At 39.4% G+C, this 15,047-nt stretch overlaps 1 protein-coding gene across 5 annotated transcripts in view; it reads right to left on the bottom strand.

Annotated features, from left to right (window-relative positions):
* The window catches only part of LOC129028688 (multiple C2 and transmembrane domain-containing protein 2-like), a 58,247-nt gene that overhangs the window by 33,194 nt on the left and 10,006 nt on the right, over positions 1-15,047 (bottom strand). For 2 of the 5 annotated variants that reach the window (XM_054474343.1, XM_054474344.1), the window contains exons 2-5: positions 12,588-12,658; positions 12,177-12,319; positions 11,319-11,395; positions 10,677-10,788 (exon numbers count right to left, since the gene is read on the bottom strand). In XM_054474343.1, the coding sequence (XP_054330318.1) occupies positions 10,677-10,788; positions 11,319-11,362 (156 nt within the window). In that variant the 5' untranslated portion in view covers positions 11,363-11,395; positions 12,177-12,319; positions 12,588-12,658. Of the gene's footprint in view, positions 1-10,676; positions 10,789-11,318; positions 11,396-12,176; positions 12,320-12,587; positions 13,169-15,047 lie in introns of those variants that run through there. The other 3 variants (XM_054474342.1, XM_063653287.1, XM_054474345.2) reach the window with 2 other exon arrangements.

The following is a 15,047-nucleotide window of genomic DNA, read 5'->3' as shown; positions in this document are numbered from 1 at the left end:
TCCAGCTAATTCTTTCGTATTTTTTAGTGGAGACGGGGTTTCACCATGTTTTGCCAGGATGGTCTCAATCTCCTGACCTCGTGATCCACCCGCCTCGGCCTCCCAAAGTGCTGGGATTACAGGCGTGAGCCACCACACCCAGCCAGGTTATTTCTCAAATAAAGTTTCATCTGTGATCCACACATTCTGGAGGAGGTGGGTGTAATTTAAAGAAGTCTCTTAATTACTTTAACATTTCTCTTCCACACTTGATAGGTTTGATGAGGCCTCAGACCAGGGAGTCTGGGGTTGGGGGTAGGGCCTGGGCCATGTAATGTGTGATTTCTTGCAGAGCTGGGCTTGCAAAAATCTTTTGTGTGCTTCAAACAGCCCCCTTTTCCCCCACAATAAATTGACTCATCTGCACTCGCTCAGCTGAATAGCTTAGGTTTTCATGCCTGTGCCTGAGCTTATACATGAAATTTGTCATCTTAATGCAGCCTGGCTTGTGAAAGGAGAGAAGGAAATGACCCATCTCAGGGGAAACCCACCCCACGTGAACTAAAACAGACACCAGGAGATAGTGGAACGTTTCGGGGCCCTGATCCTAATTTCTTAGCAGATACAATGGATACAATACAGTACATCAAGGTTTTGTTATTTTCCTCCTTCCTTCCAAAGGATCAGACCTTTCACTATTTCTATGTTGATTCATTCATCTGCTCTCTCTTTCTCAGCCCCCACCTCACCAAATCCCCACCCATTCTTCTAAAACAGAAAAGGCGACTTCCATCTAAGACCATGGCTAGTTATTAACAGTGAAAACAAGGTGTGCTGTGCCACTTAGAAACATATTAACTTCTGTAAAAGAGCTTTGGAAACACTAATTTACTTCTCATTCATTCAATCCCAAGGCAGAAAGGGAAGAAACTTTGGAGTAAGACTAAAATTATACCCGGTGGATTCAAACAGGTAGAGAATGTTTATAAGTTTCTGATCTAGGAATAGGCTCTAAAACAGTGACTGTACTGTCATTGCTGGAATACACGAAATGGACTACAGTTTGCTGGCATGCATTATTTGATGTTTTTTGCCTGGGGACATGCTAGGGAGATAGTGATGTGAATTGGCATGGCTGCAAAGGAAACTGAGGGAAGATGGACAGGTCAGCTTGGTGCCTCTTATCTGTCCCAGGCCAGGAAGAGTGGCAGAGAGGTTAAGAGGAAAGAAATCCTAAAAGCAGGGCATGAAGTCAGGAGCTGGAGCCACACCTGTGGCCATCAAAAGCAAGGTTACATTCAAGTAGGCAGCACTCCAGAACTGACTATGCCAAGCAATACCCACGGTATAATTCTCCAAAACACTCTCTTGCATATAACAAAATACCAATCAGCCAACCAATAAAGATGGCAGTAAGAAAAGGCAGGACCAGAGCATACCCACCAGGTGCCAAATAATGTACTGGTGCTCCATACGTAGTCCCAGAGACAGCAGTATAAACATACCAGCATTCCTGCTGTGCAAATACATCCCATTTTCACTCTCATTAATTGTTTTTCCTAAGTCATTGTGGGAAAGTGAGTAGTCAATGGAAACAAATGCATTAAAAAAATCAACTTTGTAAGAAAAGTGAGTAGTAAAGTCAGATTCCAACTATGTTGACCACTGATTTGAAAACTAAGAGAAAACATTGAGCCTATAAAATGTTTCACTGAAATATTCCTTTCAAGCTTTTTCAACATGTAAAACTACTGTTCCTTGTCAACAGCTTTTATTGCATGAGAAGATCCATGCATCCATAGAACAGGCTCCTAGGGAAAATCCTTCTCTGCAGCTCCTCTCTATTACCTGAAGAGGATATTGGACGCATAAATTCTCCTAGAACTACACAGAAATCCTTGCATGAGAATATAAAGAAAACCTTTTAAATTTCCCACATGTAAAAGTCCACAGAAGTGGCGATTTATACTTGTAGATGAAAACAGTATCAGTGGCCAGGTGCGGTGGCTCACGCCTGTAATCCCAGCACTTTGGGAGGCCAAGGTGTGTGGATCATGAGGTCAGGAGATCGAGACCATCCTGGCTGACACAGTGAAACCCCGTCTCTACTCAAAATACAAAAAAATGAGTAGGGCATGGTGGCGGGTGACTGCAGTCCCAGCTACTCGGGAGGCTGAGACAGGAGAATGGTGTGAACCCGGGAGGCGGAGCTTGCAGTGAGCCGAGATCCAGCCACTGCACTCCAGCCTGGGCGACACAGCGAGACTCCATTTCAAAAAAAAAAAAGTATCAGTTCCAGAAATATGAATAATCTGTGTGTACAAATACATTAGCTATAAAAGCTTTGCATTAAATTTAATATTTTTAAATTATAAGATAAAATTTTCACTCAATTTTTGTACTTAAAAATTAGATTAAGAAAAGATTTAAAATAATAGTTAAAAATTGCATACCCAATGACTCTCAGATTTTAGGACCAGGAAAATGCTTCTAATGCATTTCCTACTATTTAAAAAATATATATATGAAGAGATAAAACAACACTACAAAGGCAATGTGATTCAACAGGATTTTCTTTTTGCCATGACCTGTAGGAAGCTCAAAGTTAAATGTTGGGCTCATGTGCAGTATAGATTAATTATCTTGCATTTCTTGATTTACTTGTATAATCCTGCTAGCCTTCACTTCTCTATTTTTCTATGTCTATAAAATACTTTATAAGCACCCCTATCCAGGGCTGGGAGTAGTGTGCAGCAGTGAGGCACAGGGCTCATCCTCCAGGTTCTGCAAGTGCAGGGCTGCTTCCTCAGCCTGGATGCTTTTTATTTTTATTTTTTATTATTATTATTTTTTTGGACGGAGTCTCCCTCTGTCACCCAGGCTGGGGTGCAGTGGCAAGATTCTTGGCTCACTGCAACCTCTGCCTCCCAGGTTCAAGCAATTCTCCTGCCTCAGCCTCCCGAGTAGCTGGGACTACAGGAATGCACCACCACATCAGACTAAGTTTTCGTATTTTTAGTAGGGACGGGATTTCATCATGTTGGCCAGTCTGTTCTTGAACTCGTGACCTCAAGTGATCCACCTGACTCAGCCTCCCACAGTGCTGAGGTTATGATTACAGGTATGAGGCATCGTGCCCGGCCCCGGATGCCTTTTTATGTTTTGCACCTAGAGCACCTCACTTGCCTCACCTTAATCCCAGCCCACCTCCATCACTTTAGGGTTAGGAGCCAGAGCCATGGCCTCCAAGGCCTGCCCTTCCTTACATCTCCTGCTTTTTCTCCTATGATTCCCAGCATCTTTCTTTACATCCTAGTACTTCCCAGTGCTTCTCAAACTTGAAGATGCTTGACAGTCACCTGGAGGGCTTGTTCAAAAATGGCTGCATCTCATTCCCAGAGTTTCTGATTGAAGAAGTCTAAGATGGGAGCCAGGAGTTGGATTTCTAACTGTTACCAGCTGTGGCTGGTCCAGGGGACACACTGGAAAGCAAGCTGTTTAGAGCCCTACATAAATAGTTTGGAGCTCTTACCATATGCCACATTATTTTATCCTGAAATGTTTCCATTCATGTCATCCCCCTTCTCATTTGATGAGATTCATTCCAGTCTTTTTCTCATCTGAGGGCTTCCCTGAGCCCAACACAGAGACCAGCGTCCAACCCACTCCACCCACCTGCAAGGCCAGGATAATGGTCTCATTGCACCCTTTGAATACCCCCGTCACTAATTCTCATCTCTCCTACCTGCTCATCAATTCTGATGACTAAGTCCAATTCATCTTTGTATCCAAGGATAGGTTCTACCACAAGAGTATGTGCTTAATGAGAGGTTTTGGGGCAAAATTGAGTCGAACATAATTGAGAGGAGAGATTTGATGAGATGTTAAGGAAGACAGTCCCTCTGTCCCTCTGGTATGGAGTACATACAAGCTTTGAAAGTTCTGATAAATTGATAGCTTCACCTAAACATGGCTACAGTTTCCTGGAAGGAGAAAAACCTCTAGAAGTCATTCTGTCCAGGTTAACACTGACCTCGACTTCATAATAAGATATCAGAAGGATCAAGGTTAAGACATTCAGCAGTGGGTCAGTGCGGTGCCACATTTAGATTGATTGATTGATGACAGATAAAATAGAAGTAGATGACAGATAGAGACAGGTAGATAGATTAGCTACATTAGATCATAGATGGAAAACAGACAAGCAAACAGTGATAGGTGTATAAGCACATAGACAAATGTGGCTGTTTTGAGTATGCAAGTCTCCAGTCCTTTGAGTTTAACCAAGAAAATAAAAAGGCAAAAGTTGTTACTAGGAGTGGGCATTTGAATTCAGTTAAGAATGTATGAAAACAAAAAAACAGTACAACAAACAAAAAGCACTTTATTAATTGAGGAATAATTCCAGATACAACACACTTCTTTTAATTCCTCAAATGGACCATATTTCCTCCTGCAAGAGGGTTTTTCTTATACTACTTCCTGGGCTGACACAGAAATAAGACATGTGAGTTCAATTAGAGAAAGTGGGACAGTGAGAGAGTGCATTTACCTAGAAGACGACAGAAGTGGCATCTTTGAGTAGCTCCTTTTCAATCCCAAAATACATGACTACAGACAAAGCAATCAGAAAACTTCCTCCTGGTTCCCATCTGGACTCTGGACACAGAACAGTTCATTTGAGAGAGGGGGCGACAGAGAGAGAGGAGAGAGGAGAGAGAGGAGAGAGGAGGGAGAGGAGAAGTGGCGGGGGAAGACGGGAGGGGAAGAGGGAGAGAGGGGAGGGGAAGAGGGAGAGAGGGGAGGGGAAGAGGGAGAGAGGGGAGGGGAAGAGGGAGAGAGGGGAGGGGAAGAGGGAGAGAGGGGAGGGGAAGAGGGAGAGAGGAGAAGGGAAGAGGGAGAGATGGGAGGGGAAGAGGGAGAGAAGGGAGGGGAAGAGAAGGGAAGGGGAGGAGGAGAGAGGAGTAGGGGAGAGAGGGGAAGGGGGAGGGGGGAGGGGGAGAGGGAAAGAATCTACAAAGGCCATTCAGGAGAGAGAGGAGGGGAAGAGGGAGAGAAGGGAGGGAGGGGGGAGAGGGGAAGGGGGAGGGGGAAGGGAGAAGGGGAGGGGAAGAAGGGGAAGGAGGAGAGGGAGCATAGGAGGGGAGGGGGAGTAGGAGGGAGAGAGGGGAGGGGGAGGGGGAGGAGGGAGTAGGAAGGGAGAAGGAGAGATGGGAAGGGGGAGAGGGAGAGGGGAAGCACGATTGAGTCCCTCCAAATTCTGTGACTGTCCTCTCATTGCACGTAGCCAGGTGGAGACCTGGTGATAGGAGTGCCTAGAGAATGTAGCTTGCAGAGGTCAGCCTTTGCAATAACAGAGAGGAACCAGAATAAAACAATATAAAACCAAACAGGCCAACAATGGGCACTACTAGTTAATTAATTTCATACAGAAAAAAAAGTTACGCTAGTATAGGTCATGTTTCTTACTTTAGACAGCAGACATATTGATACACACAACAGTGGTCAAAAGAGAGGTTATGTAAGAGTATGTACTTATCTCAGTGAAAATGCATCTAAAGTAAAGAAAATCCATAACCAAATAGCCATTGTAGTCAGAGATAACACCTATACACACCCAAATAATAGCCAAGGGGTGTGGGGTGTGTGTGTGTGAGAGAGAGAGAATATGTGCAAAGTTTCTGAACACAATCAGTAATTTGTCAAAGCCATTTTTTATCATTGCTTTTTTTTCTTTATATTAGACTATTTGATGTGAGATAAATAACCATTGTTAATATTTTTTAGCTCTCTAATTGTTACACAAATTAGAAAAGACAGAAATAAGGTTTGGAAACAGATCTAGTCACACCAAAGATTGTATATAGTAAATACATAAAGAGAACTAGGTGTCTAACTCAACCCTATTAAATCAAATTCCCAATTCTTATTTAAATGCCCATTTTAAAAAGCTTTTGGGTGAAACCTGAACCTATTTTTAAAGACAATCTCATTGTATTTACTATGTTGAAATCCAGGACAGAATAGTTAGAAAACAGTGGGGGAGGGGGGAGGGATAGCATTGGGAGATATACCTAATGCTAGATGACGAGTTAGTGGGTGCAGCGCACCAGCATGGCGCATGTACACATATGTAACTTACCTGCACATTGCGCACATGTACCATAAAACCTAAAGTATAATAATAATAATAATAATAATAATAATAAATAAAATAAAATAAAATCTAAAAAAAAAAAAAAGAAAACAGTTGAAAAAAGAATCTACAAAGGCCATTCAGGAACCTTTTGGGTGATGCAAAATCATAAATTTATGGCATTAAGAAGCAGTTACCTAAAGTTATTATAAGAAAAAGATTCTAGATTCTAAGTTATTATAAGAAAAAGCCAATGATATTTTTAGGTAATACATTACTTAGGACTAGTAAAATTTTCAATACTCATAGCTAAGTAATCTTCCGTATGTCAAATTATTACATAATATTAAATACAATGTGGAAATCCTGAACTAGAACCTTATAGTTTAAAAATACCAAAAGATAGGCCGACCAGGGTCTTTTAACACTTTTACAGATTGTTAATCAAGTGTCTATAAAGTCTCCATTTCCATAAGCCAAATTAGACACCACCTGACTTTTCTCTTTAAAACTGCACATTCTCAGAGCAAAAAGTCAACATAATTGAAATTTCTAGCAAAATATAACTTGCATACCTTGAATAAGAGCATAAGTAGCTTTCAAAAGTAAATAAAGTGAACTTTATTTATCTAGGATTTTATTAAATATATACACTCAGGATGGGCATGTATTACGTCCCTGCACCCAGTGCACTGAAGTCAAATTCGCGAAACTACCATGATGGCAAAAAAGCAAAAAAAGACAAACAGCTCAGTTCTAAGACACAGCTCTGAAGTGTACATATAAATACTGCTCTCCGGGATCTTCTGTTCCCTTCATATTTTTGATGACTTTATCCAGGCCGTCAACATTTTTTCTATCCCTCCTCATTCCTTTGGCCATTCTTCCATAACCTCTCCTGTCCTCCCTAGATGCCACTATTCTCCCAGCTCACTATTTTTCTTTCTAGCCTTTATGTTCTTCCACAAACTGCCAGTGCTCTTCCACAGACCCAAGTGCCCTAACTAAAGATGGTTATGGTTGTGCAGTACCAGTGTTTCAGTGCAGCGGCAGAATCAATAAATCAGAAAACACTGCTTTGTCAGGCTCCACCAAAGCATTCTGGGAAACTTCAGTGCTTTGGGTGGTTACAGAAACTTTTTTTTTTTTTTTTTTTTTTTGAGACGGAGTCTCGCTCTGTCGCCCAGGCTGGAGTGCAGTGGTGCTACTGGATATTAATATCAAGGTTTTTGGTGGGGGGGTTTTTTGCGTATTTTCCCGGAACAGTGACAGATCTTTTCACCCAAACCAACCACCAAAATTAATTACCATCTTTCAGGTACACAGGGCCATTTAGGGCCCTTTGACGGATAGTAACTCATTTGATTTTTTTTTCTTTTTGAGATGGAGTCTTGCTCTGTCGCCCAGGCTGGAGTGCAGTGTCTCAATCTCGGCTCACTGCAAGCTCCACCTCCCGGGTTCACGCCATTCTCCTGCCTCAGCCTCCCGAGTAGCTGGGACTACAGGCGCTGGCCACCACGCCCGGCTAATTTTTTGTATTTTTTAGTAGAGACGGGGTTTCACCATGTTAGCCAGGATGGTCTTGATCTCCTGACCTCGTGATCCCCCCAACTCGGCCTCCCAAAGTGCTGGGATTACAGGCATGAGCCACTGCGCCTGGCCTTACTTGATTTTTTATAACAACTATACAAGATAAAGCATGTAAAGAAATTAACGGAAAATGACTATTCCTATTCACTTCCTACAGTGCTACCAACTACCATATATTGAGTGTTTCTACCCAATTCCAAGCACCATATTTGATAATTTCAATCTTCACAACCCTATAAAACAGACACCCTTTTTATCCTTGTTTCACATATGAGGAAGTTACAGCTTAGAGAGTTTAAATAATTATTTTCATTCACCAGACCACTGGTGGAGCTAGGATTCAAACCCAGGCAGTCTGAGAATAGAGCTCATAATTTTAGCTACTATTTTTTTAATTTTTGCTATGCAAAAACACAGAACTGTCAGCCTTCCAGCCAGTGTCTTCCCTTCTGCCTGCACCATTCTCATATACATTTAAGTCCCTGGACACAAGGGTAAATTCATAAACATTTTGCACATACTGAGATTTTTGTCAGCTTGGTTCTAAAGCAACAAAGCCTACCTCAAAGATGATTGGAAGAAAAATGGATAAAGAGCTGAGAATCTAAACAGAAATCTCTGAACCAGAGTTTAAATTATAATGGAAATTTATAAACAAATTATCTCATTCAAATAATCTACTGATTTCCAGTCCCAAGTGCTGGTCATTCTCACTTAAAATCACCAATATAAAAATGTTTTAATGATTAACTCAAACTCAATGAAAAGAACTAAGATTCTGATAATCTATTATACCCCAAGGGCTCACAATGTGCACTGTTAGCTGAATAACCACACATGGCCCAGAATAAAGTGTTCCTCAATTAATTTTCTTTGATCAAATATATAAATGGAAAAAAAACTACCAATCAGAACAGGAAAGACTAGGCAGAGTTTTCTATATTTCCATTATATATATATAATATACATTTATCTCCATATGTGTATATATGTATTCATATATGTGTGTATATATGTATATATGGATGTGTATATACATGTGTCCATATATATACACATACATATATATTTATCTCCATATCCACATTTATGGAGATAAATATATGTGTATGTGTATGTATATATGGAGATAAATATATGTTTGTATATATAAATATATGTGTATATATGGAGATAAATACGTACGTATGTATATACATGAAGATAAATACGTGTGTATATATAGGAGATAAATATGTGTGTATATATGGAGATAAATATATATGTGTGTGTATATATATATGGAGATAAATATGTGTGTGTGTGTATATATATGGGGATAAAAATACATTTGTGTGTATATATATTATCAATATATTGTATACTAGGCTTCTGCCAGACAAAGACCAAAGAAAATAAGGAAGCACACGAGTGAGCGGACAGCACAGATATTCTGACAAAGTCTTCAACATGAGAGGTGAGGGAGTCAGAGGAAACCAGGCCCACATTAAGAGGAAACTGCGGTGTTCTTAAGCCCTGAAAAGATAGTCTCTTTGAGATCTTTTACAAAATCAACTCCAAGCTGTATCTAGTATTAACTATTCTGCAATTTGAAATAAATTGAAACTAAAATGGCATTATGTTAAAACTCCAAATTTTGGCAATATTGAATATCTTTTAAGTGTAAATATTACTGTTAAACATAATCTAATATGCTATAGAAAAATTCACAAAGGCAGTCATTTGAATATGCAGCTATTTTCATGGAGAAATCAATTACCTTTAGAAACCTCACTTGAATATATAAGAAATTTTTTGAAGATAACAGCTGGCAAGTTGTCAACCACATGACAAATGATACCTATTTACATTACGTGCTATAACCTGGCCCCCAGCTGAAGTCACCGGTCACCTACTGTACACACTGACACTGAACCCAGAGTCATAGATGCAGCAGCAATGCTGTCAAGACTAAGAAGCTAAAGAAAATCCCTCCTTCTTTAGGTGGAATGAGAAAAAATGCTTTTATTTTCAACATTAATTTAAGACATTTTAACACTAAAATCTCTTTTAATGAGGTCCCAAGTGTCAACAATGCCACTTTTGAAAAACAAGTAATAAAAGGAATTCAAATTAAAAATAGCAGATATTTAGTTGAGTCTTTGAAAAGGCAATTGAAAAGTCACACTACAGTTTTCCTACTGCTTTAACCTATCTTCTATGAGTTTACTAGTAAATCAGTCATGATTTTCATCATGAAAAACTACAACTAAAAGCGTTAAGTGATGTCAAAATGAAAAATATTCTCCCCATCCACCCCACTGCCTCAATTCAAGAGGCATTACTGGAGACCTAATTATAAATAGGTTTTATATTTTTACATTGGACTATAAACATGCTAAATTATAACACATCTTAAAAAGCAGGTACTTTAATTGGCTTTAAAAATACTTTTCAAATAAGTCATAATCAAAGATGCTTTTGTTCTAGTATAGCCTTAGAATTATAAAATATAATCCCAAATAAAATAAGATTATGATTTGTATCCACATTTTTGCTCATAAGAAGAGTCCCAATCATATTGTGACAAAATCTAATGCTTCACTGATGTTACAGACATCTTTGATAGGTACTATATCAACTAGAAATTTCCATGTACTAGACCAGTGAACATTAAAATTTGTATCTTCTCAAAAGAACTCCCAATGGAAAACTTGGTAGCTAAAAGTAAAAAAAGAAAGAAGAAATCAAAATGCTGCAAATGTATGCCCGATCATCTTAATAACACAAAAGAAATAATTCCTTAACGAGTTTCCTTTCCAGTGCTTCAAAAAATAGCACTGTATTAAAAAACAGATATTTTAAGACTCCATAATATGTTTCACCCCCCTAAAATAATTGCAAAAATAATCAGTCATCTGCTAGCTATCAAAGGACACTTGCAATGAGCTGCTTACACAGGACAAAATGAGCCATTTCAAAAGATACTCACATGTCTCTTGAAATCACCCTGTTTTACCACTAGGTTCAAATTTAAGATGATCACTCCCATGTCATCTTCTAAACTGTTTGGATCTTCCAGTCTTAAAATATGTTCAGTTGTTCTAAAAGCAAAAAGCAACAAATAATGCTACCATGTATTACAGGATTGTATTGACCTACACGCATCAGGAGCTTATGGTAAAAGTCTCCTACCTCTGAATAAGGATTAGACACAATGTTAAGAAAGCACAAAATTTAGTGAAAATAAAACAATTATATTCAGGGTAGAGAACCTGTTTGGCATTGTTTAATTCAACAGTTGGTTAACTGACCCCCCTCCCTTACCACCCAAATAAAATGTAAACACTTGTTTTAATTTTAAGTTAGGTTAATGAAACTGAGTATTAACAAATGAAAGTATGAAATCCAATACACACTTTGCATTATAAAATACTTAACATCTGACAAATATATTTGGCACCTAGAAAGCAAAAATCCTTAAAAATACACTGAGAGTTATAACACTTTAAAGCTCTCTTTCATTTGTTCAGATATGATGTTTTTGTCATTTGACCTCAACAGCACCATTTAACATTATCATGAGTTCCCTCTAAAATTCATCAATAACAATTACAAAGTAAAACTACGGTACCTGTTAAGCTCAAGATCACTGAGAATGACAAATGCAGGACCCATGAAATCAGATGTGGTTAAATCTCAATCATATACCTACAAAGAGGGCAGAGGTCAATAACACATTATTATAGTAAAACAACCGAGTTTATCAAATTATTAACAAATGCAATAGGTTGGAAATTTTGAAATCACTCTTTCAGATCCTGAAATACTTTGCATAGTATAGTTAAAGAGAAATTTAGTCAAGCCAATGCAGAGAACAAAATTATTCAATCTTGCCCATTTTGCCTACTATGATCAAAATAACAGCAACAATTTCTTTTAAGGCAGTATTTATACCCATTGAAATGTTATGCACAATGGACCACGCTCTGTAGTTTAAATAGCCTGTCATTAAAATTTAGCATTTTCCACAGTGAGCAGATCTGCCAATTAAATAGAAATTTGCTAAATTTTCTATAGCAATCTCATCCTGCACTCAACTCATGCAGTTTTAACCCAGATGTTGTAGCAATTGGTGCTTACAACTGGTGGCTTGAAGCTCTGTTAAGTATAAAGATATTCCTAATGAGAAAGGCTTTAGTACTTGTCACCATGGCACTACCAGTAATAATTCTTCCACATTTGGTAGATTTAAATACAATCAATGTATATAGATAGATATTATTTTCACTCTGATTTTCACTGGAGTACATCTCATTGAAGAGAAACATAGAGTTTCAACAAACAGTATAAGGAATTTCTCCTATATTAACATTTTAAATCTGGCCTAATAAAATAATTAATTTTGGCAAGTTCACTTCTAAGAGGACATGAGAAACTGCTGAGAAATGTTTTTAATAAAGGAGCAGATTTAAAAGCCGTCTGTGATTACCTTCACATGTAGCTTTTGATCAAGGCTTTGTATTGGCAATACAACTATCTCATCCCAAACTGGGTTCAAGTTCTTATATATGACTTTACTTTTGTACAGCACCTTCCCAGTCAGCTTAAATTTCACATAAGGATCACTTGTGCCTTTAAAAGAAAAAGGAAACAAGACAGAATTTTAAAATACATGTAAAAGCCTGGGACCTTCACTAAATAAAGATCCTTTCCCCACTCCCCAGGCTAATGTCTCCCTGCACAGAGATTAAAGGCCTCAAAGGTGGAGGATGGAGGGAGACATAAAACAATTTGGGGTAAATGAATGATTCTTTTTTCCCTTTAGTGGTAGAATATAAATGGGCTCCTTGAACATTTTTGTTTTGTTTCATTGTGGGTAGGTCACCCCTATACTACTCACAAAAATTCAAGAAGTAAAATCCACCAGCACCAGCTAACAGGGTCAGAAGTCCTGGAGAGAAGCCACCCCTCCTAGGAACCGCAGCAAGTCAATGAAAAGTGAAAGAAATCAGTTTCAAACATTTCGCCAGATGGCTGATTCAACAGAATCCTGTACTTGAAAATATAATCATAATAAATAAATCTCGGGAATCACTGGCTCGAAACAAGGCACAATGGGGCTACAAGTGAAACTGGAGGCATAGAGATTAAATTGACAAAGTTGCCATTCTTTGCTGCCTCCCCACCCCTGCACTAAAGCAGCCAACATTGTCTCCGCCAGGCCAGCTGAACTCCACATCAGCCAGGCCCTCACCTGGCCTCAGCGCCGACACCGCTGACCTGCCCGGCTCCTCCCTGGGAACTTTGAAACAGACGCCAAAAGGGCCGGGCACAGTGGCTCACGCCTGTAATCCCAGCACTTTGGGAGGCCGAGGTGGGCGGATTCACGAGATCAGGGGATCGAGACCATCCTGGCTAACACGGTGAAACCCCATCTCTACTAACAATACAAAAAAATTAGCCAGGCATGGTGGCAGGTGCCTGTAGTCCCAGCTACTGGGGAGGCTGAGGCAGGAGAATGGAGTGAATCTGGGAGGCGGAGCTTGCAGTGAGCTGAGATGGCGCCACTGCGCTCCAGCCTGGGCGATAGAGCGAGACTCCGTAAAAAAAAAAAAAAAAAATTAATAATGTCCCTCCAGTTACTCTGCCCAAAGCAAAAAGAAGGGCTGATGGCAGACCCTCCTCCATGCTTTTCAGATCAATCAAAGTTAAAAAAATGCCCCAAACATAATACATGGATTATGTATTGTGTGTGTGTTACATGCATGTGCGTCTCATGCTACAATGCTTGGAATACACTTGTTCATTACTACCTAGTGAACAGTGGGTGAAGAAGGCACAAATGAATGAGCAATCTCCTTAATGAGGAAATAAATGAAGGCCAGCTGATAACGCTACAAAGAAAGAAAATCTAACTTGGGGAGTTATGATACTATAGTTAATTTTGAAACACGGCACAGTGAATAAGCATACAAAGACCAACAGCCCCAGTCTGTTCACTGATATCTCCCCTGTGCCTTGGACAGTACCCAAGGTAGGTCCCCAGAATATTTATTGAAATGAATTGCTGATATCAACCTCAAGCCAATATAGTCTAACAATATTATATCAAAATTTACTTAGGCTACTCTGTCACAACATTTATCAAATCATTAATATCCATCATGCATTATCACTTCAATCTTTTATTTTTTCAGCTCCTTTTAATATTTCTATTTAGCTCCAGTACTAAATATTACTGAAAATGCAATGCACTACATTTCCCAGGTATTTGAACTGAAATTAACATCGCTATGAAGTAAAATAGCAGCCATGGTTTAAAGCCTTACTAGACTAAGTAAAGGCACAATTTTGAGAAGTCAGCCTTCCAGTATTGCAAGGGTACTAACTTTAAACAAAAATTAAATCAGCTGCAAATATACACATATACATAGTCAAATCTCACATTTTAAGTTTGATAGCATAGGAGTAGAAGCCCATCAGTCTGTATTTTAAACTTGGACATGCACATGTGCACGCACGCACACACACACACATGCTGTGTTCAGGGGCAGTTCTGAGAAGAACAGTAAACATGAATGCATTCACAGCCATTCAGTGAAATGCTCACTAGTGACAGTGCGATCCGCCCACCCCCACCCCCTCCCTCTTACAGCAAAAGAGAACACATCTGGTGAGGCTGACTTTCACAATCATTCTGAGATATATATATATATATACATATATATATATATATCAAAAAGTGGGGGAAAACTATAATAAAAAGAGGCCTTTAATTAAATGAAATTACCACTCTAGGATCAGGTCTTCATGCTTGTCAGCGTACTTTCAAAATAATCATCTCAAAACTAGGCCTCGGTGGTGTCAGTTTCTCACAGGCAAGGCATACTGGGTAATCCCCAGGCATTTTGACAACTACATAATGTACAAACTGTTCCATGCCTGAATGGTGGCAGTTGTGTGAAAGAAAATATTGATGTCTGGAATTAATAGGAAAAGGGACAGGGGTTTACAAAGCCAAACAAGGAAAGAGGGTGTCAAGTTAGTGCCGCGTTAATTGTTAGGGAAAATTTGACGGGGGGGAGCACATTGTGATTTTCTCTCTGAGCTTAAGTGCCTCACTGTCAGAGAAGTGACATCTCAACTAGGCAGCTTCTGAAAAGGGGTCAGCCACTCAGGAATGCAACTCCCAGATTATACAAATGATGAGTGACACCTGAATGGGTGGACTTTAACCTTGTTCACTGGGAGCTTCAGACACAATGAGGCTCTTGTAGTAGTGTGGTACTCGGTGAGGAGAATGAAGCCAGGAGTCCAGAGACAGTGCCTCTATTCTGGGGCAGTCACCAATTCTGCCATT

The sequence above is a fragment of the Pongo pygmaeus genome, chromosome 16, assembly GCF_028885625.2.
Source record: "Pongo pygmaeus isolate AG05252 chromosome 16, NHGRI_mPonPyg2-v2.0_pri, whole genome shotgun sequence".
In the NCBI taxonomy this organism is placed as follows: Eukaryota; Metazoa; Chordata; class Mammalia; order Primates; family Hominidae; genus Pongo; species Pongo pygmaeus.
This window is presented reverse-complemented; position numbering and strand designations above follow the sequence as displayed.